The 26177-nt window shown below is 42.7% G+C and overlaps 1 protein-coding gene across 11 annotated transcripts in view; it reads left to right on the top strand.

The window, feature by feature from the left end:
- The window catches only part of txlng (taxilin gamma), a 101821-nt gene that overhangs the window by 65639 nt on the left and 10005 nt on the right, over window positions 1-26177 (top strand). For 10 of the 11 annotated variants that reach the window (XM_069889888.1, XM_069889895.1, XM_069889899.1 and 7 more), the window contains 7 exons: window positions 729-820; window positions 10099-10269; window positions 16484-16678; window positions 18312-18431; window positions 20122-20196; window positions 24014-24106; window positions 25554-25649. In XM_069889888.1, coding sequence (XP_069745989.1) covers window positions 729-820; window positions 10099-10269; window positions 16484-16678; window positions 18312-18431; window positions 20122-20196; window positions 24014-24106; window positions 25554-25649 — 842 coding nt within the window. The remainder of the gene's footprint in view (window positions 1-728; window positions 821-10098; window positions 10270-16483; window positions 16679-18311; window positions 18432-20121; window positions 20197-24013; window positions 24107-25553; window positions 25650-26177) is intronic. The other variant, XM_069889890.1, reaches the window with a different exon arrangement.

Below are 26177 nucleotides of genomic sequence, written 5' to 3'. Positions count from 1 at the left end.
TAGTTGAGGTCTTGCTGAATTAATAAATATTTTAATTTGGTCTGTCTTGTGGATGGTAGTTTAAAGCCTTGGTAAATAGCATCATAGTTTCTGAATGCAAGCCTCTACACCACAGGTGAATTTTTTTTTAAAAACCTGCAGGTGCTAAAAGTCTGAAATTAAAAACAGAAAATGCTGCAAATACTTGTTGGGTCAGACAGCTTTTGTAAAATAGAGTAATCATTAATGTTTTGGGTCAAAATCCCTTCAGAAATTTAGACACTTTTTAAAAAAAAACTGGATGATGACGTTTTTTGTGGTTGCTCCAATGGTTTAGTTCAGATGCTGGGAGCACAACTATCAGTGAACTGCATGAAGGCATTGAAACTGGTCTTTACAGTGGATTTGCTGATCGTGTTCCTTGATTGACCCTGCTCGCTGCAGGCAGTCAGTGCTTAACAATTAAAGAAAATTGGACACAGAGTCTCTATTTTTAAAATCGGGTGACTTAATGTTGTGAGTTGGCGTTCACCTTTCACCCTCCAATTCAGTTCTAAGTTCTATCGCCCCCCTGCTCTGGCAGGAGAAGGCAGGCTGTGCTTTTTGTTGCAGTTAAATGAATCACTTTAATTGCTCATTCAAACTGCGGTGATTGTGTGAAATGTCCAGAGGTTGGTGTTCAATGGGAATGTAGGTGTAAGTTTTGTACTTATCAAAAATTGCCATTGATTCTCTTTGTTGCACTGTAGGGAAGGAGGTGATGCTGCTGATGCAAGCCCTGAACACACTCAGCACTCCAGAGGAGAAACTCGCAGCTTTGTGCAAGAAATATGCAGACTTGGTATGTTATGACAAAATAAACTGACCTTTTCTAATGCTGCATTTTTGGGACCAAGGAGAGAGGAAGGGAGATCAGGATGGCTGCCTGTTTTCGCCATCAACAATCATTCATGCTCATTTATCGAAATCGCTTTGCCTGGAACCAGTCAAAACGTTAATAGAAAGATCATGTTCCCAGTAAATATAGCTCCAGTGCTCTGCCAACCCATCCCCGGCCACAATGTAATTTCTTGTCGGAGGAATCAATGATCAAAATGGGGCTCCCCCTAGTGTTTCCCACCAATTGTGCAAATTTCTCCCCACTTTCGAAAGCTATTATCTGTAAGAGGCTACATTAATGGCCATAACCACAATCAAGGAGCATCTCTTCACATTCCACCTAAACTTCTGTGTAAAACGATAACAACCTTCTTGGGACAATCTTAATTTTTATGTATATAGTAAATCCGCACCCAGGAAGTGGCAACTACGTCAGGAAGTTTGTGACCTTTTGGGAACCGAGACATTAATTATATGCTTGTGTTGCGGCAACGCACATCTCTGTGAGCAAACTGGCCCTGTTAGTACCGCTACGCTGGCGGCCAGCTGCAGAAGATGGCGCCGTCAGGGCTTGCTCGCTGCCTCGTGGCTTAGGCCACTGCTCGTGCCCCAGGCCCTGTGATGATGTTACCGCTCCTTGGGGCGGAACTCCCATTGGCCTTAAAGGGGTGCATGCGAAATTCAAATAAACAGTTCTACTGGAAACCCCACCGAGTCTAGTGGTATTTATGTGTGTAGCAGCCGCTACATTGGTGACCCTGACGAGCCCAGATGATATCTGGTCTCCAAACATGGATTCTTTGGCAATCAGCGCCGTTTCGTTGAGGCTCTCTCCTTTTTGGTTCAGGCAGCAGAGGCGCAGTTTCAACTCTGGCACATCACCTCAGACTCCACCATGTTCTACCACGTGGTGAGTGTCCTAGATGGCCAGAGTGGAAGACCTGATCCATAATCCCCGTAAGGAGGGCAAGTACATCACCCTCAAAACCCTCCTCCTCAGTACCTTCAGGCTCTCCCGTCGGCAGCGCCTGGCCAGGATGATGCACCTCGATGGCCTGGGGGACAGAGCCCGTTGGCGTTGATGGATGAGATGCTCGCACTGACAGAAGGTCACAAGCCCCGCCTGATGTTTGAGCAAGCCTTCCTCAAACAAATGCCAGAGGACATCCAACTCCTGCTAGTGGACAAGGACTTCTTAGACCCCAGGAAAGTTGCAGCCCTCACCGACATGCTGTGGCGGACAAAGAGAGAGAACGAGGCCACTATGAACCAGGTCGCCCAGCCAACCACAGCCTGCCCCCAGACCGAAGATCGAGGAGTACCAGTTGACCTGGTGATTCTATCACCAATGCTGGGGAGCACAAGCTCGCAAATGCCACCAACCCTTCTCGTGCCAGGGAAACAACCGGGCCAGTCGCTGCTGGTGGCTACGATGGCTGGCTACATGAACAGCCTCCTCCACGTGGTGGACAAAACCAGCGGTCACGTTTCCTGGTGGACACCGGAGCAGAGTACAGCATGCTGCCCCCGACTGCCCTTGAGACCCACGTGAGAACACGAGGTCCGACCCAGCGGGCAGCGAACAGCACCGATATTAAGACCTTCAGCACACGGACTGTTCAGGTACATCTCGGGCAGAAGAAATACCGCTGGAAGTTCATACGAGCCACCATGAGAACTGCATTGTTAGGGGCTAACTTCCTTTGTGCGCACAGCCTGCTGGTCGACCTGAAGGGCATGCCATAGCTGTTCAACGTGCACAGGCCAGGGATAGCAATCGTCTGCATGCCCAAGGATGAGTACTCTTGTATCCTCTGAGTTCCCTGCCATCTCACGGCCACAATTCACTGCCTCCATGCCGCAACACTGCGTCCGCCACCACATCGCCCCACCGGGCCCTCCACTTCACGGCAAGGCCAGATGACTGCGCCCAAGAAGCTGCAGTTGACGAAAGAGGGGTTGGTGGGACAGCTGCAGAAGATGGCGCCTTGTGGCTTAGGCCACTGCTCATGCCCCGGGCCACATGATGGCATCACCACTGCGCGGGGCGGAACTCCTGTTGGCCTTTAAAGGGGTGCACGTGAAATTCAAATAAACAGTTCTACTGGAAACCCCACTGAGTCTAGTGGTGTTTTTTGTGTGTAGCAGCCGCTACAGTGTTACCCTTTGTTATCTCTGATTTTAATGCCAATAATCCACAGCAGTCACAATAATGGCTGTCTTCTGAATCTTTTCCAAGGGATCATGGGAACTATACCTCTCAGAAAAGAACCAAGGATTCGAGTCCAAGATTTTTAATCCAGTTTGTTGAGCATGCAGCTCCTGGCAAAACAAAAATTAATTATTTGTAGAGGTCAATGATATGAAAAGTATAGTTTGGAAACTTGTGACATCAGTTTCCTCCTCCCAGGGAACAAGGAGAACCAGAAGCATCATTAACGTCAGTCTGCTATGATTTAAGCATCACAAAATCCAGGTCTTGTCCTAACCCCAATAGTTTAAATCAGGAGGAATCTGAGGCTCTTGCTGTTTTATCTTCTAAACTTGGAGCATTGAGCGCAATTGTAGGGCCGTGCATCACCGAGACTTGGAGGAACCAAGACAACATGGACATCCCTCGTGCTTCTGGTGCAACAGTGTCGATTGATGCTTTATCCAAGTGACTGTTTTCTCTCTCTGTGAAGACACTGAGCCTCATCGAGCCACAGGACCCTACCATAAATGCAGTTGAACCTCAGCTTTCCCTCACTGCCTTCATTAGATCCTTCAGTGGAGTTTGTGATGTCATCTCAGGTACAACTGACTTTATTATCAGAGGGCTGGCAGCTAGTACTGAACAATTGAATCTAGGTTATTTCACTCACTTTATTATTTTGAACTATTACACAAAGGTCATTCCTGTGGATTGAACTGAAGTCCCCTATGATGCAGCACATATCCAACATTTTGGGAAACATTAGTAAAAGTAATTACTTTTCCAGAGTTGGTTGTATTCCAGTTTTCTAAACTATGCCAGGAGTTATCACATGTGATAAATTTGACATCCAAAGCCCAATTGTATGTTTTCAGACCTTGCTGGCTGTGGCCCAAATCAATTCAAAGAATAACCCATTCCACTTAGACTTGTTCCAATAGTAAAGAATCCTGCTGAGACTGGAGCTGGAATATTGTGTCCCGTACTGATCTCCCTACACATGAGAAGAATGTACTTGTGGTGGGCATGCAGCTTTGGTTTCACCAGATTGATTCCTTTCCAATATTTTTTATTGAGTTTTATATATGCTCATACATAAGTAATAACAAGAATATATATGCAACAAAGTAAACATGTCTCTTTCATGGGTTGTTAATTTGTTAATACAAAAAAAATGTAAAACAAAAACTATTCTAATAATCTAACCCTTCCCGTCTAATGTGTGTGAAGTTATGATTAAACATGTAAGAAAAATGGGATCCTATAATATAAATTCTGAAAATAATTAAGGAAAGGACCCCATAAATTAAGAAAATTAAGGTTCATTACATTAATGGAGCATCTACTTTTTTCCCCAGAGTCAAGCATGCCATCACATCAGATAACCATTGAGTCTGTAGGAGGGACAGCATCCTTCCGTCTCATAAATACAGCTCTTTTGGCAAAAGAAGAGTAAAGACAACTGCGTGGGATTGTAGCCTAGACAAATTTTAATCAGCTGACTTTCTTACTCCAAATAGGGCTAGAAAAGGATTAATAGCAAAATTAATATTTAATATTTAAGTAGTAAAAAGAAGGTACGGAAGATACTTTCCCAATAACTGGAAAGCAGAACATAACCAAAATGTGAAATAATGGACCTTCTTCAATCTTACATCTATCATTTTGAAGAGAAATTAGAATAAAATTTAGCCAATTGAACTTTCGAAAAATAAGCTTGATGTACTACTTTAAAGTGCAATAAATGAATGTCGGGCACATAAAGAAAATGAATTAACCAATTTCAATGTAGCATCAGAAAATTCTTGTTAAATCTTGCTCCCATTGTTTCTTAGTCTTGTCCAGGGAATTACCACTAGACATCAATATAACTCGTAGAGAACTGATAACAACTTTTTAGTATTTGGTTTAAGATTATAAATCTTCTCTATCATCTTTAATTCCAAATCTTGAGAGAGTTTTAATAAAGGAATTTTAAAAAGTTCCTAATCTGTGAATATCTTTTTAAAAAAAATGATCTTTACTGGTATTTTAAATTTAAAAGATAAATTGTTCAAAAGGGCCCAAAATTTGGTCAATAAAGAGATCTTGGAAATATTAGACACAAACTCTAACCATTGATAAAAACCAAAATGTTGTACCAAAGGTGTTTTTTTTTTTAAAAAAGGAACTGGCTAAAAGAGGACTGATAAATAAAAATCTGTGGCATCCAAAATGTTTCACCAGATTGATTCCTGACATGGTGGGGAGAGATTATGTCCCTTCTTGAGAAGAGGTGATTTCATTGAAAAATACAAACATTTCAAGGGCTGGGTAGGATAGATTAGAAGTGTTATTTCCCCCAGATGGAGTGTCTAGAACAAGGGATCACAAATCTCAAAATATAGGGCCATCCTTTCAGAAAAGAGAAGTAATTTTTTTTTGCCCAGAGAATTTTGAAATTCCCTATCTGAGAGTGCTGGAGAGACTCGTCAAAAGACAGTTGAGGGATTGTGTTAATGCAGGAACCTGGCATTGAGCTAAAGGTTCATCCATGAACATAATGGGAGTAAGAGATGAGGGTCTGAATGGTCTTTTCCACCTAGTTCAGTTCTTGTACTATATGCGCAGGTGTACAAAGCTGCAAAGAGCAGTGGGAAACTGGAAGATTGGGATAACTTTAAGAAACAACAAGGGGTTACAAAGCGGGTAATAAGAAATGGGAAAAAAGATTATGAAAGTAAATTGGCACAAAATATAAAAACAGAAAGCAAAAAATTTTATAAATATATAAAACGGAAGAGGGTGGCCAGAGTTAACATAGGACTTTTGGAGGATGAGAAAGGAAAACTGGTAGCAAAAACTGAGGAAATGGCTGAGGCATTGAACAAATATTTTGTGTCAGTCTTCACGGTGGAAGACACGTCCAGCATGCCCAAGTGCGGAGTTAAGGATGCGAATGTTGGGGAGAGCCTTGATAAAATAGTTGTTTCAAAGGAAGTAGTGATGGAGAAACTAATGGGACTAAAGCCAGACAAATCACCTGGTCCTGATGATATGCATCTAAGGGTTCTGAAGGAAATGGCAGAAATTATAGATGATGCATTGGTGGTCATATACCATAATTCTTTGGATTCTGGGCAGGTCCCGGCAGACTGGAAGACAGCAAATGTCACGCCACTTTTTAAGAAGGGATGTAGGCAGAAGACTGGAAATTATCGGCCAATTAGCTTGACGTCTGTAGTTGGAAAAATGCTTGAAGCTGTCATTAAAGATGAAATAGTGAAACTTTTGGAAAGTAAGGGTTCAATCAGGCAGACGCAGCATGGTTTTAGAAAGGGAAGATCTTGTTTGACAAACTTGTTAGGATTCTTTGAGGATATAATGGGTGTGGTGGATAGAGGGGAACAGGTTGATGTTGTATATTTGGATTTCCAGAAAGCGTTTGATAAGGTGCCGCACAAGAGACTTATCAGTAAGTTACAGGAAAGTGGAGTCCGGAGAAGTATATTGGCCTGGATTGAAAATTGGTTGTCTGACAGGAGGCAGAGAGTCAGGATAAATGGGAGTTTTTCAGGTTGGCAGAGAGTGGTAAGTGGGGTGCCGCATGGGTCGGTGTTAGGCCCACAACTGTTCATCATTTACATTGATGACTTGCAGGAGGGGACAAAATGTGGTGTAGCCAAGTTTGCGGATGACACCAAATTGAGTAGAAGAGCAAATTGTAATGAGGATGTGGAGAGTCTGCAGAGGGATATAGTTAAGCTGGATGAGTGGGCAAAGGTCTGGCAGATGGAGTACAATGTTAGTAAGTGTGAGGTTATCCACTTTGGCAAGAAAAGTAAAAGAGCTGAATATTATTTAAAGGGTGAAAAACTACAGCATGCTGTTGTGCAGAGGGACTTGGGAGTGCTTGTGCATGAATCGCAAAAAGTTAGGTTGCAGGTGCAGCAGGTTATTAAGAGGGCAAATGGAATGTTGGCCTTCATCGCTAGAGGAATTTAATTCAGGAGTAGGGAGGTAATGTTGCAACTGTACAAGGTACTGGTGAGACCGCACCTGGAGTACTGTGTCCAGTTGTGGTCTCCATATTTGAGGAAGGATATACTGGTTTTGGAGATGCTCCAGAGGAGGTTTACTAGGTTGATCCCTGGGATGAAGGGGTTGACTTATGATGAAAGATTAAATCGTCTAGGATTGTATTCGCTTGAGTTCAGAAGAATGAGAGGAGATCTTATTAGAAACATATAGGATTATGAAGGGTATGGATAGGATAGATGTAGGAAGGTTTTTTGAGCTGGCCTGGGAAACTAAAACGAGAGGACACAGTCTCAAGATTTGGGGGAGTAGATTTAGGACAGAGATGAGGAAAAATAGTTTTTCCCAGAGAGTAGTGAATGTTTGGAATTCTCTATCCAGGGAAGTGGTTGAGTCTGCTTCATTAAACATATTAAAAATTCTGTTAGATAAATTTGTACATGATAGAGGAATTGGGGGATATGGGGAGAAGGCAGGTAGGTGGAGTTAGGTCATAAATTAGATCAGCCATGATCTTATTGAATGGCGGAGCTGGCTCGATGGGCCATTTTTGGCCTACTCCTGTTCCTACTTCCTATGTTCCTGTTAGCATTACGGTCAGGGATCACATTTTGCTTGAAAATGCAGTTAATGTGCTTTCGGTTCAGAATAGGAATAGTAGGTTCGAGGTAGGGTCTCGTGTTATGAGCCCAGAGGACCCCAAAGCCCAGTAGCAATAGATATTCACCAAGACAATGGTTACTTACACAAAAGTTACTTTTAATTATCTTTAAACATGAAAACAGAATCACACTTTAACTTATCACTATTAACTTAACTAACCCAACTTAACCCATTTCTAATTCTAAATGCTTGTGTATGTAATGTGTGTGTAAGTCCAGAAAAGTTCTTTGATTCACAGTCCAATCTCACTTCTGATTCCTCCAAGTATACTGGTTGCAGGCAATTCTTATACTGTGCACAAAATTTAACATTTATGAAGTTCACCAGGCTTTGGTTCTTGAAAGGTAAATTGTTACTGTTCAGGAAGGCTCTTGTAGGTTTTCAGAGAGAAATTTGTTGTTCCTGGACACAAACTGATCCCTCTTAATCAGCCATTTCAGTGTCTTGCCAAAGAAACTTGCCCTCATCAGGGTTTTCTCTTTCTTTCAGGTCACCACAGAGTTCCTTTTCTGTTACTCTTACTTCAAGTGAATTGTTAGGCAGCCAGTCCTCTCCTCTTGTATGGACAACAAGGGCTTTGACCAGGCTGAACTAAGCACTCACAACCCATCTTCAAAATGGGGGTTACACAAGCTTTCCAGCTTGTCCTGTTCCAGTTGCTGCTGCTGAACTATAGAACTGTCTAACAACTACATGGCCCTCTTAGAACAACAAGTTCCATTCCAGTCAGCCTGCGACTCTGAAATACTCCTTCAATCTTTTATCTGTTGCTTTTCAAAACAACAATTCATTAGTGAAGTCTCTTGGCCACTCCCCAGAGTTTTTGCTAAGGCCCCCAGGAGCCTCCCAAAAAATCCTAGTAGCACATAACACAATTACATTGCCAGGTTAACAGGAAAATGCTTCCCTTGGCTGAGGAGGCCAGAGACGGGCTGGATGTAGGTGGATGACTCACCTGGCTGAAAGGTGTAGAACCAGAGGTCATCGTCTCTGAACAACTCGCAGCTGTTAGGATGAGGAAAAATTCTCTACCCTGGGGGCTTGTGAATGCTCGATCATTGGAGTTCATTCAAAATGGTTTACAAGGGAATCAAAGTACAGGTACACGATCCTTTATCCGGATATCTAAAATCCAGAAAGCTCCAAAATCCGGCAAATGGGGAGAGAGGTGGCAACGTGAGTCGGGCGGACGAGGGGGTAAGAGCAGCAGCGCGAGTCAGGCAGCGGGCAGGCAAGGGGGTGGGGTGGAGACCAGCAGTGTGAGTCAGGCAACCGGGAGACCGGCAGTGCGAGTCGGGAAGGCGAGGGGGGTGGGGAGAGATGGCAGAGCGACTGGAAGGGGGTGGGGGGTGGATACAACAGCATAATTCAGGTGGGGTTAAATCTGGCATTCTGAAATCTGGAAAAATCCAAAATTTGGAACACACTGTCCCCCCCCAAGGGTTCTGGATAAAGGTTAATGTACATGTATGTGGGAACAGTTGGAAATTCTGTTGAGAGAAAAGATCACCCATGATTCTTCTCCTACTTTGTTTACTTAAAGCAATTTCAAATGTTTAGTGCAAATAGTAGTATATAAGAGGCCTATTTCTTTATCTGATTGATTCAAGGCCTTGTATTCCATGGGGTTTATCCTATTAAAAACAACTTATCCCTTGCTTTTGCAGTAGAAGACTTTCATTTATTTTTGTACTCTAATGGATTACTGATATATGAAAGTAGAATCCAATTTATTGTTATGGAACAGTGTATTTTCCTTCTTTTAAAAGATTTACACGTTGCTGAGTCTCTCCAATCTTCATTTCGTTTGCAATCTCTTTGTTTTGGTTGGCATGAGTGTTATAACTGAGCTCTTTGAATCAAATCACTTGGACTTAGAAATGGGGAGATTATATAGGTTCTATATTTGTCAGAAGAGTTGAAACTCCTTATTGAATTTACTGTGCCATTGAAAATCAACGTTCAGCATTGAAACACTGGGATTGTTTTCTTGATGTAAGTGTCAATTTTGTTGAGCACATTTAAATTGATGTTCTAGTGTTTTCATAAGGAAAAGTACCACTTAAAACTGTGTACTTCAGGGTTGTGTTGCATATGTTTAGGATATTTGATTCAAACTGCTCTTCATACAATATGACCAGCAATTAAAATCAATATTTTACTTCAATGTTGATTGCTGTATATCTGAATTTGGAATAGACAAGCTCACTTATAGAGTACTCTAGAGCAGAGTTCATTTGCATAGTACAAATGCTGGGCATCTGATTTCTTGTTTTATTAACATGGAAGTATATTTCTGGAAGGTGTCAAAATATTATTGTTCTAGATCTGTCATTCTGTAATTTCCTCAAATTGCTTCATTCCAGTTGGAAGAGAACAGAAGTGTCCAGAAGCAAATAAAACTTCTTCAGAAGAAGCAGGGACAGGTAATGAAGGAGAAGGTTCACCTGCAGAGTGAACACAGCAAGGCTATTTTAGCTCGAAGTAAACTGGAGAGTCTTTGTCGTGAACTTCAGCGACATAACAAAACATTAAAGGTAAGGGAGCCTGGCCCTTGATGGTGTCTCACTAAAGGCCTGTCAAGCCAGGCCATATTTGGTCCTTCATTGTAACTCAAGCAGTTCATGCTGAAGCTTTGCATTTCTTGCATTTTAGAGAGGTAACTTGTTGTGAATCTGTGATAAAATGTATGTTACTTATATTTTCAGATGAATTTTTTTTTTAGAATCCATTATAACCAAGGATAGGAATTTATTGACTTCCAAAGTAGCAACATTTTTCAAACTTCACTAGTATTTATTATGGAGTAATTTCACCTCCTCTCCTCAATCCTCAGACTTGACTTCAACCTTGAATATTTATCGATCTATACATTTGTGCTTGTGTATATTATGATAAACTCTTGTACTCTTACCCACTCATTTTTTAACACACATTTGGCCTTCAACCTCTGAATCTTTTATATCAGGGCCTTAAATTGAAGCAGAGAGATTTAAGTATTGTTAAAGAATAGAACATGTAACACTAAAGCACAGTACTGGCCCTTCGTCCCTCGATGTTTTGCCAACCCATAAATTACTTGGAAAAAAATACTAAACCCTTCCTACCCCATAAACCTCTAGTTTTCTTCAGACCATGTGCCTGTCTAAGAGTCTCTTGAATTCCCCCAATTTGCTAGCCTCCACTTCCATCCCTGGCAAGGTATTCCAGGCACCCACAACTCTGTGAAAAATGAACTTGTGTGGTCATGTACTTGCCTGCTTGGGGAGCAGTGCCCGTCACCACTGATGATGTAAGTGAAGTGACGCGATATTACTCCTGCACTTTTCACTCCCTTTGTAAGTTGGGGTAAATTAGTACCTTTACAAACTTATTATTGATATCTCCCTAAACTTCCCTCCCTTAACTTTGTACATAACCTATGTCTCTGGTGTTTACTATTCATGCCCTGGGAAAAATTCATTCCATCCCTCTTTAATTCTTTCTCTTTATCTACGCCATTCCCTTCTTTCTGTCTTTCCCTCCCTTCTTTCTGTCTTTCCCTCCCTTCTTTCTGTCTTTCCCTCCCTTCTTTCTGTCTTTCCCTCCCTTCTTTCTGTCTTTCCCTCCCTTCTTTCTGTCTTTCCCTCCCTTCTGTCTGTCTTTCCCTCCCTTCTGTCTGTCTTTCCCTCCCTTCTGTCTGTCTTTCCCTCTCCCTTACCTGGCCCCTTTCCCTCTCTGCTGTCCATTCCTGCCCTCCCCTCTCTTTCCCCCCCACTTTCCCTCCCTCACCCTCTTTCATTGCAGCACAGTACAGGCCCTTCAGCCCATGAAGTTGTGCTGACCTATATAAACCTACTCAACAATTTAAACCTTTTCTACCTCACACCCATAACCATCTATTTTTCATGCCTCCATGTGCCTGTCCAAGAGTCCTTCAAATGTTCCTATTGTACCAACCTCCATCACTGCCTCTGGTAATTCATTTCAGGCATCCACTAGTGTCCATACGTTTAAAAAAAAACACGCCACTGACATCGTCCCTAAATTGTCTCTTTGTCCACCACCCCCCACCCCTCCCCCAAACCCCTCACCATGTAGACATGTCCTTCGGTATTTGCTATTGTTGCCCTGGGAAAAAGATGCTGGCTGTCCATCCTATCTATGACTCTCATAATCTTGTAGACCTCTATGTCATTTTTCATCCTTATTCACTCCAAAGAGAAAAGCCCTAGTTCAATTAATTTTGGCTCATAAGATGCATTCTGCAATCCAGGCAAGATCTTGGTAAATCTCTGCTCCCTCTCCAAAGCTTCCACATCCTTTCTGTAATGAGATGATCAGAACTTGACACAATATTCTGAGTTTGGTCTCATCAGAGTTTTATAGAGCTGCAGCATTGCCTCACGGCTCTTGAACTCAATCCTCTGACTATACTAAAGGTCAGCATACCATAAGCCTCTCAAGGTTGCTGCACTGGTTAATGGGGTAATTAAGATCTATGGATTTGGATTCCATGGTACCTCTGTTCTTCCATACTGCTCAGAATCCTGCCATTAGCCACGTACTCCACTTTCAAATGTGACCTTTCAAAATGCATCACTTCATACTTAGCGTGATGAACTCCATCTGCCACTTCGACGCCCACCTCTGTATCCTGTCAATATTCTGTTGTAACCTACGCAACCTTCTACAACACTTCCAACCTTCATGTCATCTACAAACGTACTGACCCATCTTCCCACTTCTTCATCCAGGTCATTTATAAAAAATTACAAAGAGCAGGGATCTCCGAACAGATGCCTGTGGAACTCCACCAGTCACTAACTTCCAGGCAGAATGCATTCCTCTACTACCACTATCTGATTTCTGTAGGCAAGCCAATTCTGAATCCACATAGCCAAGGTTCTGTGGATCCAATGGTTCATGATTTTCTGAATGAGTCTACCAAATGCCTCACTAAAATCCATATGCACCACATCTACCACCCTACCTTCATCAATTTCTTTTGTCATTTCCTCAAAAAGCTAAATTAAGCTCATTAGGCATGATCTGCCAGTCACAAAGCCATGCTGACTATCCCTGAGAGGACTGTGCATCTCACCATGCTTGTAAATCCTGTCCTGAAGAATCCTCTCCAATAGTTTGCTCACCACTGGCAAAACCCTCACTGGTCTATAATTCCCAGAATTCTCCCTGTTACCATTTTTTTTAAAACAAAAGGTGATGACATTTACCATTCTCCAATCCTTTGGTATCTCTCCTGTGGCCAGGGAGGAAGCAAAGGTAACTGCCAACACCCCAGAAATCTCTTCTTTTGGTTCCTTTAGTAATCTAGGGTATATCCCATTCGGTCCCATGGACTTATCAATCCTATGTTTTTCAGAAGATCCAGGACTTCCTCTTTCTTCACCTCAATATGGTCCAATACACAAGGTTGTTCTATACTGACCTTGCATTGACCAAATCTCTCTCTTTGAAGAACACTAAGACAAATTATTCATTTGGGACCTCCCCTATCACTTTTGCCTCCAGATACATGTCACCTCCTTTATCCTTAAGGTCCTTACCTTCACTCTCATCATCCTTCCGTTCTTAAGCATGCGTAGAACACTTCAGAGTTTCGTGTCTCCTTCTCGCTCTCCTAGGTCCTTGCGTTTGTTCCTGGCTACCATATAATTCTCATGAACCCTTCCTGCTTTTGCTTCCTCAACCTTGTGCATGCTTCCTCCACTTCTTAACTAGCTGTCTTTCCTCTTCTATGAAGGTGGTTCACCTATCCTACTACCATTTTTTCCCTGTCTCTGGACCGAACCCCGTGCAAGTTGTCCCCAAACGTCCTCCACGTTACTGATGTGCTTTTCACTGTGAACACCAGTTTTAAATTTACTCTCCTCAGTTCTCGTCTAATCCCTTCATAACTGTTCCTTCCCGAATTAAATACTTTATCATTTTGTCTACTTCTATCCTTGTCCATAGATATGCTGAAGATCAAGGAGTTATTGTCACTGAAATGCTCCCCCACCGAGAAGTCTGTCACCTGACCAGGATCATTACTCAGTACTAGATCCAGTATGACCTCTCCTCCAGTCAGCTTGTCCACATACTGTCAGGAATCCAACTTGGACATTCCTGAAAAATTCTGCCCCATCTGTCCCTCTTGCAGTAAGGAGGTGCCAGTCAATATTTGGAAGTTGGTCTCCCATAACAAAAACCCTGTGTTTTTTTTTTTCACCATTTCAAAATCTGTCTACTTACCGTTTTTCAATGTCCTCAAGGCTCTTTGGAGGCATATGCACGATTCCCTGTTTCTGACTTCTGTGCACACTGACTCAGTAAACAATCCCCCTCACGAGGTCCTCCCTTTCTGCAGGTGTGATACCATCCCTGATTAGAGATGCTACTCACCCACCCTCCCCCCTCCTTTTACCTCCCTTCCTATTGAAAAAATCAAACCCCCGGTATCTGAATCAGCCAATCCTATCCTTGCGTCACCAAAACTCTGTACCGACTGCAACATTGTAATTCCATGTACTGATTCGTGCTCTATATTCATCTCACTTATTCGTAATACTTCTTGCATTGAAATAGACACATTTCAAACCTTCCAAATGACTACATTTATGCTCCCTCCTCTGCCTGTCCTACCTCACAATCTCACTACACATTGCATCAACCTTTCCACCGTATGTTCATTCTGGTTTCTCCTGCCAAACTAGTTTAAACCTTGAGGAAAAACCCAACCCCAACCCACCAATTTTCCCTTGCAACCGCTGCAACCGTGCCTGCCTGTCCCACATCGGACTTGTCAGTCACCAACGAGCCTGCAGCAGACGTGGACATACCCCTCCATAAATCTTCGTCCGCGAAGCCAAGCCAAAGAAAGAAAGAGTAAACCTCTCCACAAGGATATTGTTCCCCTTCCAGTTCAGGTGTAACCTGTCCTTTTTGTACAGATTGTACCTTGCTCAGAAGAAATCCCAATGATCCAATAAAATGAAACCCTGCACCAATTATTCAGCCACTCATTCATCTGCCATATTGCCCTATTCTGGACCTCATTGGCAGATGGCACAGGCAGCAATCCTGAGATTACCACCCTTGAGGTCCTGTCTTTCAGGTTCCTACCTAGCTACATGTATTAAATTTAAATGTATACATTCAGCCCAGTAACAGGCACTTTCAGCCCTCTAGTCCATGCCACCCAATTACACCTAATTAATCTACACCCCCCCCCCCCCAGTACATTTTGAACAGGGGAAGAAACCGGAGCCCCCAGAGGAAACCCACACAGACGTGGAGAGAACATACAAACTCCTTAAAGACAATGCGGGATTCAACCCCTGGTCCCAATTGCTGGCTCTGTAAAGACATTGTGCTAACTGCTATGCCAACCATACTGCTTGTCTCTATTCAGGACCTCATCCCTTTTCCTACCTGTGTTGACAATACCAACATGAACCACAATTTCTGTAAATTCCCACCCTCCTAGTCCCACTGACCAGCACCCGGTCCATACCCCTCCAGTCCTCTCCTATCCATGTAACTATCTAGTCTTTCCTTAAATGTAACCAATGATCCCGCCTCGACCACGTCTGTCGGAAGCTCATTCCACATCCCACCACCCTTTGCGTAAAGAAATTTCCCCTCATGTTCCCCTTATAATTTTCCCCCTTCAATCTTAAACCATGCCCTCTAGTTTGAATCTCCCCCACTCTTAATTGAAAAAGCCTATCCACATTTACTCTGTCTGTCCCTTTTAAAATCTTAAACACCTCTATCAAGTACCCTCTCAATCTTCTACACTCCAGAGAAAAAAGCCCCAGTCTGCACAACCTTTCCCTGTAACTCAGACCCTGAAATCCTGTCAACATTCTCGTGAACCTTCTCTGCACTCTCTCTATTTTGTTTATAGCTTTCCTATAATTTGGTGACCAAAACTGTACACAGTACTCCAAATTTGGCCTCACCAATGCCTTGTACAATTTCATCATAACCTCCCTACTCTTGAATTCAATACTCCGATTTATGAATGCCAACATTCCAAATGCCTTCTTCACCACACCATCTACCTGAGTATCAGCCTTGAGGGTACTATTTACCACAACTCCTAAATCCCTTTGTTGCTCTGCACATCTCAATGGCCTACCATTTAATGCATATGACCTATGCCATGAACCTGAGCCAAGACATCCCTGGGCCAGGCAACTGGAGGCAACAAAGCATCCAGTTCTCTCTTTTGTGTCCATAGAATCTCCTGTATGCCCCTCTGTTGAATCCCCGATCACTACCACTTGCCTTTTCTCAGTTCTTCCCTTCCAAGCCTCAAGGCCAGGCTCAGTGCCAGAGATCTGAGTGCAGCACATACAATAAAGTGGATCTCTGAGGGTTGGAGCCGTGCCCTACTTCCTTCATCCTCGCACTCGACATTTTTCAGTTAGGTAAGGTTCAGAGTTAATCCCCACCCCCCACCCCTTCCAGTGAAGCAGTCAACTCTCCTACCGACTTTTTTAAAAACCCATAAAATATTTATGTTATACGAGTTTAAAAGAAAACAAAGCTTTTACTTAAATGTTCTGTGGCCCCCAGGGGGAACCATGAGGCTCCCATTGAAAATAGCTGATCTAGACCACTGCGTAATAAGCACTTGACAATTCATTGCAAAACTTAAAGCCATTCTCCCTAAGCCAGTAAGAAGTTGTGCTGATCTGTTTGCATGAATTCACTCGTTAGCAGAAGACTGACCACTATTGGGCTTGGTGATTTGTGCAGGAGGAGAACTTACAGCGAGCGCGGGAGGAAGAGGAGCGGCGCAAGGAAGTGACGGCACATTTTCAAATGACCCTCAATGAAATCCAAGCCCAGATGGACCAACATAACCTGCACAACACAAAGCTGCGACAGGAGAACATCGAGCTCGCCGAACAACTGAAGAAGCTCATTGAACAGTACGAGCTGCGCGAAGAGGTGATTTGAGAATTTGATGGAGATGTGTTCAAAATGAACAGAGGTATAGATAGAGTAAATGCATCTTGTCTTATTTCGACTGAGGTTAGCTGAGATGAGAATTGGAGGACATAGGTTAAGGGTGAAAGGTGAAATGTTTAAAGGAGCATCTTCATGCAGAGAATGGCGAGAGTGTGAAATGAGCTGCCTGCTGAAGTGGTGAATGCGTGCTTGATTTTGACATGAAATAAAAATTTGGAGGGGTACATGAATGGAAAGGGGTATGAATGGCTAAGGACTTAGGTGCAGATTAATGGGACTAGGCAAAATAATGGGACAGCACAGACTAGATGGACCGAAAGGCCCGTTTCTGCCCTGTACCGTTCCCTTCTGAAGTTACTCCAAGAAAATAATCATATTAATTTTACTCTTTGAACAACACAAACTGTTGTTGAAATTAAGTTATAATATTTGATAATTGCTAGATTTTCTGACGTCAGCCAATAGTTCAGACCTGTTATTCTCCAAAAATGTTGTTTTGAAATGAAATGGGTGGAGCAGTTGCTGCAATGCTATAACAGCGCGAGTGATCCAGGTTCGAATCTGGTGCTGTCTGTAAAGGCTTTATATGTTCTCTCAGTGTCTGCACGGGATTCCTCTGTCTGCTCAGGTTTTTTTCCATCCAAAAATGTACAGAGTTTGTAGGTTAATTTATGCGTGGCATAGGCTCGAGGACCAGAAGGACCTATTACCATGCTGTATGTCTAAATTTTTTTTTTAATTCAAAAATGTGTGCCAATGTTATTCATCACCTTTCACACAACATCCAAAGTGAACCAGGTGTAGTTGGCCCAGAATTTTGCTTTTCAATGTGGGAGTTTTCACGGTTATTGCACGCAACTTTTGTAAACTTGGCCCCTTGACAAATTGGCCCCTTGAAAATAATATGACAAACATTCAGGGCATTAGACTTGGAGGCAACTTAACTGAGTTTAAATGTTGGTTTTTGCTTGATGGTTAATGAAAGTTTATATGTGTGTGGTTGCCCACATAATTATTGCAGGCAATTAAATATGAATGCTGATAAATTATGAAATAAAATTTAAAAGTTGTGTTTCTTTTCTGTGCTTCATTAAGATTCCAGATGTAGTTCCAGGCCTGGCTTTTAAATAAAGTGAATGGCCTGGCTTTTAAATAAAGTGAATGGCAATTGCTGTAAAAAAAACAACAAATAAGGTAGCACAGATGCAAAGAGAACATGGAGTTAACTTTTCAGATCCAAGCCCACTCCTCAGAACTGATACTGATCCTCCCGAACCTGCTGTTTGTTCATCTACAGAATTTAGTTTATATTTTGGATTTCTGCAGTTTTAGTTTGAGTTTTTTTTTGTTTGAGCAATACCATGAGTGCTGCACCAAAGGCATATTTGGCAGCTTGGAACATGCAGAAAATCTATTTTAATTGGGGAATTTACTGTGTCTCAGCACTCGAGTCGAATTGCTGTTCCTGATGGGTTGAAATCAGACTCTGCCAGTGAGCAGCGGTGGATTTTAAATTAATCACTATTTTTATAATGAGTGCTTTCTGCCTGGTGACTTGTGAGATCATGGTTTATGTTATCTTGTTTCACCACCATCTCCCTGCCCTCTGCAGCACATTGACAAAGTGTTCAAGCACAAGGAGTTGCAACAACAGCTGGTCGATGCCAAACTTCAGCGAACTACAGAGATTATGAAAGAGGTGGATGAGGAACATCAAAGGGAGAGGGAGTTTGTGAGTAAAGGCGGTTTGCTCCTGGCTTTTTCTCTATCTTTGTCCATGCTGAACACTTTTCAATTTGTAAATGCAACAATTTTGCTGTGTGTCAGTTATTCATATGAGATTATAGGGTGTTTCCTCCTATTATCCCTACCCTCCTCACCTCAGCCACAGAAGGATTATGAAAATGAAAAGGATTGTGGTTTTTAAAATGTGTGATGCTTCACATTTTCTTTCAGACCAGTGTCAATTTTGTTGTATTAATAATTAAATTGGTCAACAGATTTTTTCAAAAGGTTGGTTCCTGAAAATAATTGGAGATTATGATGGACAACTTCAAGTTGAACCCAGAGATAATTTTAGGTTTCAGATTTGCTGTATCAGGGAATCATTTCATTAACTTTTATTGAATGTAGCATGTTTAATCACATAATGATGCTGACACATTGCATTAGTACAACTAACCTAAAAATGTTTTGCTGCTAATGTACATCTGCCTCTCGTGTCCGACTCCAACAATAATCAGCCAACTTATTAAAAAAAAATTCTATCAACAAAACAAAATCAAAAAAAATCTCAGATATATACAATAAAATACCAAAACTAAAGAAGGAAGAATCAACAATGATTAAATTCTGCACTATTGTTTATAAATACAAAATTACACACCGTGCCAATCCTTAAAAAGAAAAGTAGGAAACCGAAGAAAAAAAGAGAAAGACCTCCCCCTCACCTAAAGGAGGCCAACATTGATGGATTCTAGTTCGTCACTGACTGCATCAAGATCAGTGGGGAAGAAATTCAAGTTTGAATGCAGAAAATTTATTTTCAATGACATGTTGCACTTCCTGGATTTGTAGCTTGAAGTAGACAAAATATATTACAGAAAATCACAGAAATAGGTTACATCTAAAAGAAAGTTTTAAGGTGATTTTTTGTGTGTGTGTGTGTGTGTGTGTGTGTGTGTGTGGTCAGCAGTCCAAAATCCATAGAATAGACCCAAAAGTGCTCGAGAAGCAAAATCTTTGTTGTCTAGTGTTTTCAGTCCATGCCAGTTACCCAAATCTTCTTCCTTTGCACCACCCAATAACTGGATGCAGACTATCTGGGCAGTGATCTGCCTGCTTCATCTTTGGAAAAGGTGCCCAGCAAGATGAAGTTGAGGTTCAAAGAGAAAGAACTGAAATTTGTTCGAGTTTGCAATCATTTGTCACCCAAGTACTTTATACTGGACAAACTCCCTTTGGGCATGGCACAAAGACTTTGATTTTTAATTGGTTAGGTTCCCCTCTTTTATTGTTTTAGCTCCCAATAAATTTGAAACCCAGTTTTAGTTGCCTTGAATCTACATGCTGCAACCATAATCAAGGGTGCCTGAAAATTGGGCTGGCTTCTGTTCCTTTCTGAAGCAATCTTTTTATTTATCTGGAGCCATCCAGTGCTTGGTTTCCAGAGATATGTCAAGGCTGAAATGTCAATGCTGGTGCATCATCCTGCAAGAGAGCGTTGGGGGTGGGGGGAGGGAGGTGGCTCTGCTCCCAGCACTTTTCCAAATAGACACATAAAGTGCATGGTTCTGAGATTTTTATCTGTTGTTGCTGTGGGCTGGCATCATTGGAAGGGGAAGGAGACATGCCACTGAAGTACAATGGTGATATGTCGCAATTTCAGAAATGACTTGCTTTGGTTTGGCCTGTTTTGACAGCTGTTGAAAGAAGCCACTGAATTAAGGCACAAATGTGAATTCATGAAGCAACAGGAGGCTCACCTGAGGCAACAGGTATGTGTGTACTGTTCACTGTCTCCGATTTCCCACCACGACAAACTATTGGAAGAAGGGTTGAGCAGCATCTGTGGAGGCAAAGTGGTGGTTGACATTTGAAGTCAAACCCTTGTATCAGGACTGAGAGCACAGAGGGAAGATACCTGGTATAAAGAGGTGAGAGGGAAGGTTAGGATGCAGGCTGGTTGGTGGAACAAAAAGAAGAAAAGTAAGTCCGTTGGGGCTGGGTGAAGAGGGCTAAAAATTAGGCAGAAGCTGGGGGCAGGAAGTAGATAAGGGAAGGGTAATGGCAGGATGGGGAAGGACAAAATGGATGAACCAAGGGAGAGGAATGCTAGGTGTTCTGGTATGGTACTGGTCAGATAGAATAGGTGGGGAAAGGTGCTTAATCTGGGTGATCAGAGGGGAGGAGGGGTGAGAAAAGTTTAGGAAAGACAGAGAGAAGTAAAAATACGATGCTGGAGAAACTCAGTACGTTTAACAGTACTTTATCTAGCAAAGATAAAGATACATAACCAACATTTCGGGCTTGAGCCCTTCATCAAGGTCTGAACAAAATGTGGACAAGTGCCCAAACAAAATGGGGAGGAGCTCAGTCCCACAGGCAGGAGGTAATAAGTGGATGAGTGAGGGAGGGCACACCAGCAAACAAGGGAAGGAGGGGGGGGTTCCCTTGTGAATGGAGAGGGACGGGGTGGAGAGCTGAAGGAAAGAAGATAGAGGGATAAGGAAGAAGGATAGTACGGGGAGGAAACTAGGAGAAACCAGAGAAGTCGATATTAATGACATTAGTTTGGAAAGTGCCCAGATGGAAAATTAGTGTTGCACCTCCAATTTACAGATGGTGTGAGTTTGACAGTATACGAGGCTATGAATAGACATGTCAGCATGGGAGTGCGCTGCATAATTGAAATGGTTGGCCACTGGCAAATTCCTGTTACTGATGCGGACAGAGCAAATATGCTCAGCGAAGCGATCTCCCACTCTGTGTCCAGTCTCTCCAATGTAGAGAAGGCCACAACGGGAGCACCAGATGCAGTAGATGACTCACACAGATACACGTGAATTGTTGCTTCACTTGGAAGGACTGTTTGGGGCCCCGAATAGTGGTGAGGGAGAAGGTGTGGCACTTCCTGCAGTCACAGGGGAAGGTGCCGGGGTGGGGGAATTAATGGCAAGAGATTTGTGGACAAGTGAGTCACAGAGGGAGCGGTCCCTATGGCTTGTGTGGAGGGAAAGATGTGTCTGATGGTGGGATCGTGTTGTATGGAAATTGTGGAGATAATCTGTTTCAATGTGGAGGCTGGTGGGGTTGTAAATGAGGACAAGAGGAATCCTGTTTCAGTTGCACCTGGGGGCAGATGAGCAGGAAATGGAGGAGATGATGGTAAGGGCTGAGTTGATGGTGATGGAGGGGAAGCTATGGTTTAGGAAGGAGGACATTTCTGATGATCTGGGCTGGAACATTTTGGGAACAGAAGCAACTTGAGACCGAGGAATTGAGAGAAAGGAATAGAATCCTTTCAAGGGATTGGGTGAGAAGTGTAGTCGAAGTAGTTGTAGGAGTTGGTGGGTTTGTAAAAAAATTTTTTTAAAATTCTGTAGAAAGCTTGTCTCCCAAGATGGAGACAGATCAAGAAAGGGGAGAGTGTTGCCGGAGATGGACCAGATCGGGGTGGAAATTAGCAGCAAAGTGTATAAAATTGACGAGCTTATTACGGGTGCATGTGGCAGCACTGTTGTAGTCATCAATGTAGCGGAGGAAGAGTTGAATGGCCTTGCCCGTGTAGGCTTGTAGCATGGATTGCTCCACAAAGCCCACAAGCAGTCAGGTGTAGCTGGGATCCATGTGCCCATGGCTTCTCCTTTGATTTAAAGGAAGTGAAAGGAATCAAAGGGCAGGTTATTAAGAGTGAGAACAAGTTCTGTCAGGTGGAGGAAGGGGGTGGTGTAGGTTGACTAGTTAGTTCTCTTATCAAGAAAGAAATGAAGGACTTTGTCCTTCTGTATGGGGGATGGTGGTGTAAAGAGATTGTATGTCCATAATGAAAATGAGGTGGTCAAGTTCAAGGAATTGGAAGTCATTGAAGAGATGGAGGGCTTGTGAGATATCGTGTTCGTAGGTGGGGAGGGATTGGACCGGGGAGAAAATATGGAGTCATGGTAAGATGATACTAGTTCAATGGGGCAGGAGCATGTGGTAACAGTGGGTTTACCTGGATAATTGGGTTTGTGTATCTTGAGTAGGAGGTAGAAATGAGCAGTACAAGGATTGGAAACAAGGTGATGACGTTAGAGATAGTACTAGAGACGGTGGCTTAATGTTCTTTGGTGGGGTCCTGCTGAAGGGATGTCTGAGAGCTGTCGCCTGGCCTCGGCAAGATAGAGGTCAGTGTGCCAGACCACAACAGCACCACCCTGTCTGTGGGTTTGATAGTGGTTGATTTTTGTGGCAGAGAGAGGGGGGGGGGGGGGGGGCAGAGCTTTCAGAGGAGGTGAGATTGGAATGAGAGAGGGGAGTGGTGAAGTTGAGATGGTTAATGTCTCAGTGGCAGTTGGAAATAAAAAGATACCTCATCCTGGCAGCTGGCCAGGATGAGGTGTCCAAGAGGAGGAAGAAGGCTTAAAGTGGGAGAAGGAATCCTGGCTGTGGAAGTGGGCACAGAAGTGTTCAACGCAGCGTGGCTTACATGGAACTCATTAAAGTATGAGCAAAGGGGGAAGAAGTTAAGGCCTTTACTGAAGACCATCTCTGAGGGGAAGGTCAGAGTGGGAGTCATTGTTGGGGGGAATCAAGGAGGAGGAAATGGAGGGTTGGGGAAGTCGGAGGGTGGAGGTGGTAGGTAGGGGAGGTCAGAAGATGACGATAGTAGGTAAGGAAGGTCAAGGGAAGGTGGAGGGTAGAGAGGTCAGGGAGATGGAGGGGATGTGAGGTCAGGGGGGAGCTGGGGGATGGGGGGTCAGAGGGGAGAGATGAAGGGTGATGGGTGGTCACTGGATAGTAGGAGGAGATGAAAGGGTCAGAGTTGTTGGGAGGTGGGAAGAAAAGGTGAGTAGAGAAAGGTGTAGGGATAGGTAAGGGTAAGGAATAGTGATGGGGGTGGGGGGGAAATAAGGCTATTGGATCTAACAGCGGTGTCAGCCTTGCAGGGCAAGTGAGGTCGGGACCACAGTAAGTCTCTGCATTGTCAGGAGCCAGAGAGAGAACCTGGGTGTAGTGTTCCATCTGCCTATCATTTCTCCCTTCACAGGTTTTCCTTGCTTCTCTCTATTGGCTCTCTTCCCTCCACACTCTCAGTCCTGATGTGCAGTATTGACCACCCCTTTGTCCCCTCAGGTGCTGCTTGACCCAGGTTTTCCAGCTATACTTTCTTTACTCAAGATTCCTGCATCTGTAATCTTTTATGTCTCCTACTGAGGTCGTATCACACACGTTAACTTCTGAAACTTGGTGGTCCTACTCAATGTCTTTTATTCAAGAGCCAGTGTGGGGCTTGAATATTTTCTTGGAAATAAAAAATGCTGGAAATGTTCAGCAGATTTGGCAGCATCTGAGAAGAGAGAAGCAAAGTCATGATTCAGGTTGGCAACCATCATCCGATGAAAGTTCTTGGACCTGAGATGTTGAATCTGTTTCTCCACCAATATTGGTGGAGTTGCTGAGTATTTTAACATTTTAAAGTTTTTGTTTTTACACACACTCAATGGTGTGACATTTGCTTAGGGAAGCATAACTAACTAAATTAGCCTGACTTGTTCCTCGTTGTCATCGGCCTAATTACTTATTACGTTTGCGATATCTATTCTTTTAAAGCTTTCCCTCTATATGGATAAGTTTGAAGAATTTCAAACCACATTGGCAAAGAGCAATGAACTCTTTTCAACGTTCAGGCAGGAAATGGAAAAGGTAATTTCAAGGTTACCATGGTAAACCTCTGTATTGTTCATCTCCATAGTAATATTTCAACACTTTATAGATAAAATAATTTGGAAATAGTGGGTTTTCTTTCAATTTCTGCCTCATTTGCTGCTTAATCACCTTAACATTTTTGGGCTTGGATGTTTGGAATGTATTCTCTCATTGGAAAAGGCCTAAATCAGTTAGAAATGTGAAATGAATTTGAACTTGGTACATCATGCAGTATACCTTTCCAACAGACTAAATAGCAGACCTCGCTGATCACAAAGATGTGGCTGGTATCACATTTCCCTTTTTGTTTTGCCACTCTGTGCAATGTTCTCTGACCACCAGACTGAAGCAATAGACACAATGTGAAGGTGCTGGCCACTCAGTGCTTTCCTGAATTGGGTTGTACAGAGGAAAGCAAATATTGCTCTCCACCCCTGCCCCGAAAATATTAGTGATGAAATACGAGTGTCTGTGCTGTCAGGGGAATAGATTTTTTTTTGTTCTTGGGAAATGAGCACACTTTTAATTTTCATTCTTTGGGTTGCTTGTCTGATAATATTGAACAACTCCATCCAGAAAAATTCTCATCTATCAGTTGGTATTTGAAGGAGGTAGATAGGATTCCTTTGCTGGGAAGAGTATGAGAATCTCCAAGTTGGACAGATTTACAGTGGTCCAGTTCATTGTTGATGTTTATGCTGGATAGTTGGCATTGGATGTGGTTTGAAAATCAGCTTGGTTTGTGGGAATCTACTGTTGAGATTGCTTTATGCTGCAATAATGTCTGATTTAACCTATCAAGCTAAACGTACAATATTCCTGTGCAGACTCAGTTAATGTTGAGTATGTATGACAAACACACATGTGCACTTGTGAGGATTTCCCACTCGCTTTGTTTAGAGACTTAAAAGATAGTCATGTGCATCCACGAGAGTCTTGTCTGATGGACAAAAGAATCAGTGAAAGTCGATGTTCTTTATTTGATGCTGACAGGAAGATCCAACAAATGTCTAGGCTTTGCACAAGATTTCAATTGTAGAACTGACTTCTTTATCAACCTGAAGTACAACCAGGGCATCCTCTAACATAAATGACTGAAGACAACTCAACTGATCCTTTCGTAACAATCTCACCAAAACTCACATCCCAATTTGAAGTTGCGTCCATCAGAAATGGTTGAGCAGAATTTTTGTTCTTTTGAGGTTGCACGTACACGATTTGATGCAGGGCAATTGTGACCTTGGAGTACATGGGAATCCGACATTAGAGTCGAGGAATCTGTTTGGTTAATTTGCCTGCTTTATGAAAAGGAAACAAATTACATTCCTCTAGGGGTCAGTAGATAGAAGCTTGCCTAAAGAGAAGGTTAAATTCATATTTGAGTTGATGCAAAGATATGTTTTGATGCAAAGCCATGCTGAAAGGAATTTTCTCCTTCATATAGATGACCAAGAAAATAAAGAAGCTGGAAAAAGAAACAACAGTTTGGCGCACTAAATGGGAGAGCAATAACAAAGCACTCTTACAAATGGCTGAGGAGGTGTGTATAACTACATTCAGCTGTCATTTAGTTTTTCAGTGTACCAGGAACTTTGTCTTTGCCATGTGCAGACACTGCTTTGTACAGAATGTCCTCATTCCAACCTTGCCATCAGAAATCTGTTTCATGAAGAATCTGGAAAATTGGTTGTGCTCCAAGTTTGTGATGGAGTAAACTTAAAGTTCAGGAAGTGTTGAAATTTTAAATATTTCTGAAAGATTAAAATGGAGCAATCAAGGGTGTAAATGGGCGGTGGGGGTGGTGGGGAATGTTCCAGTGAGTTAGATCTTTTATAAAGTAAAGCCACATCAATCTGTTTTAATAGGATTTATTTTCTGGTTTGCAATTCTTCTACCAAAAAACTGCTGTTGACAATTGAAAGAAAGAATCTGAAAAACTGCTGTGGCCCCTTGGCTGGAAGCTGTGTTGCATGCTAACAGTCACCAATCTGAATGAAATTGCCTTCATCTGCAGCACATTATGTTCAAAGGAATGTTGAAGTTTGGGGCCTTTCTGACCACTTTTCCA

This window comes from Narcine bancroftii, chromosome 7, assembly GCF_036971445.1.
Source record: "Narcine bancroftii isolate sNarBan1 chromosome 7, sNarBan1.hap1, whole genome shotgun sequence".
Taxonomy (NCBI): domain Eukaryota; kingdom Metazoa; phylum Chordata; class Chondrichthyes; order Torpediniformes; family Narcinidae; genus Narcine; species Narcine bancroftii.
Note: the sequence above shows the minus strand (reverse complement) of the source record. Positions and strands in the feature narration are given on the sequence as shown.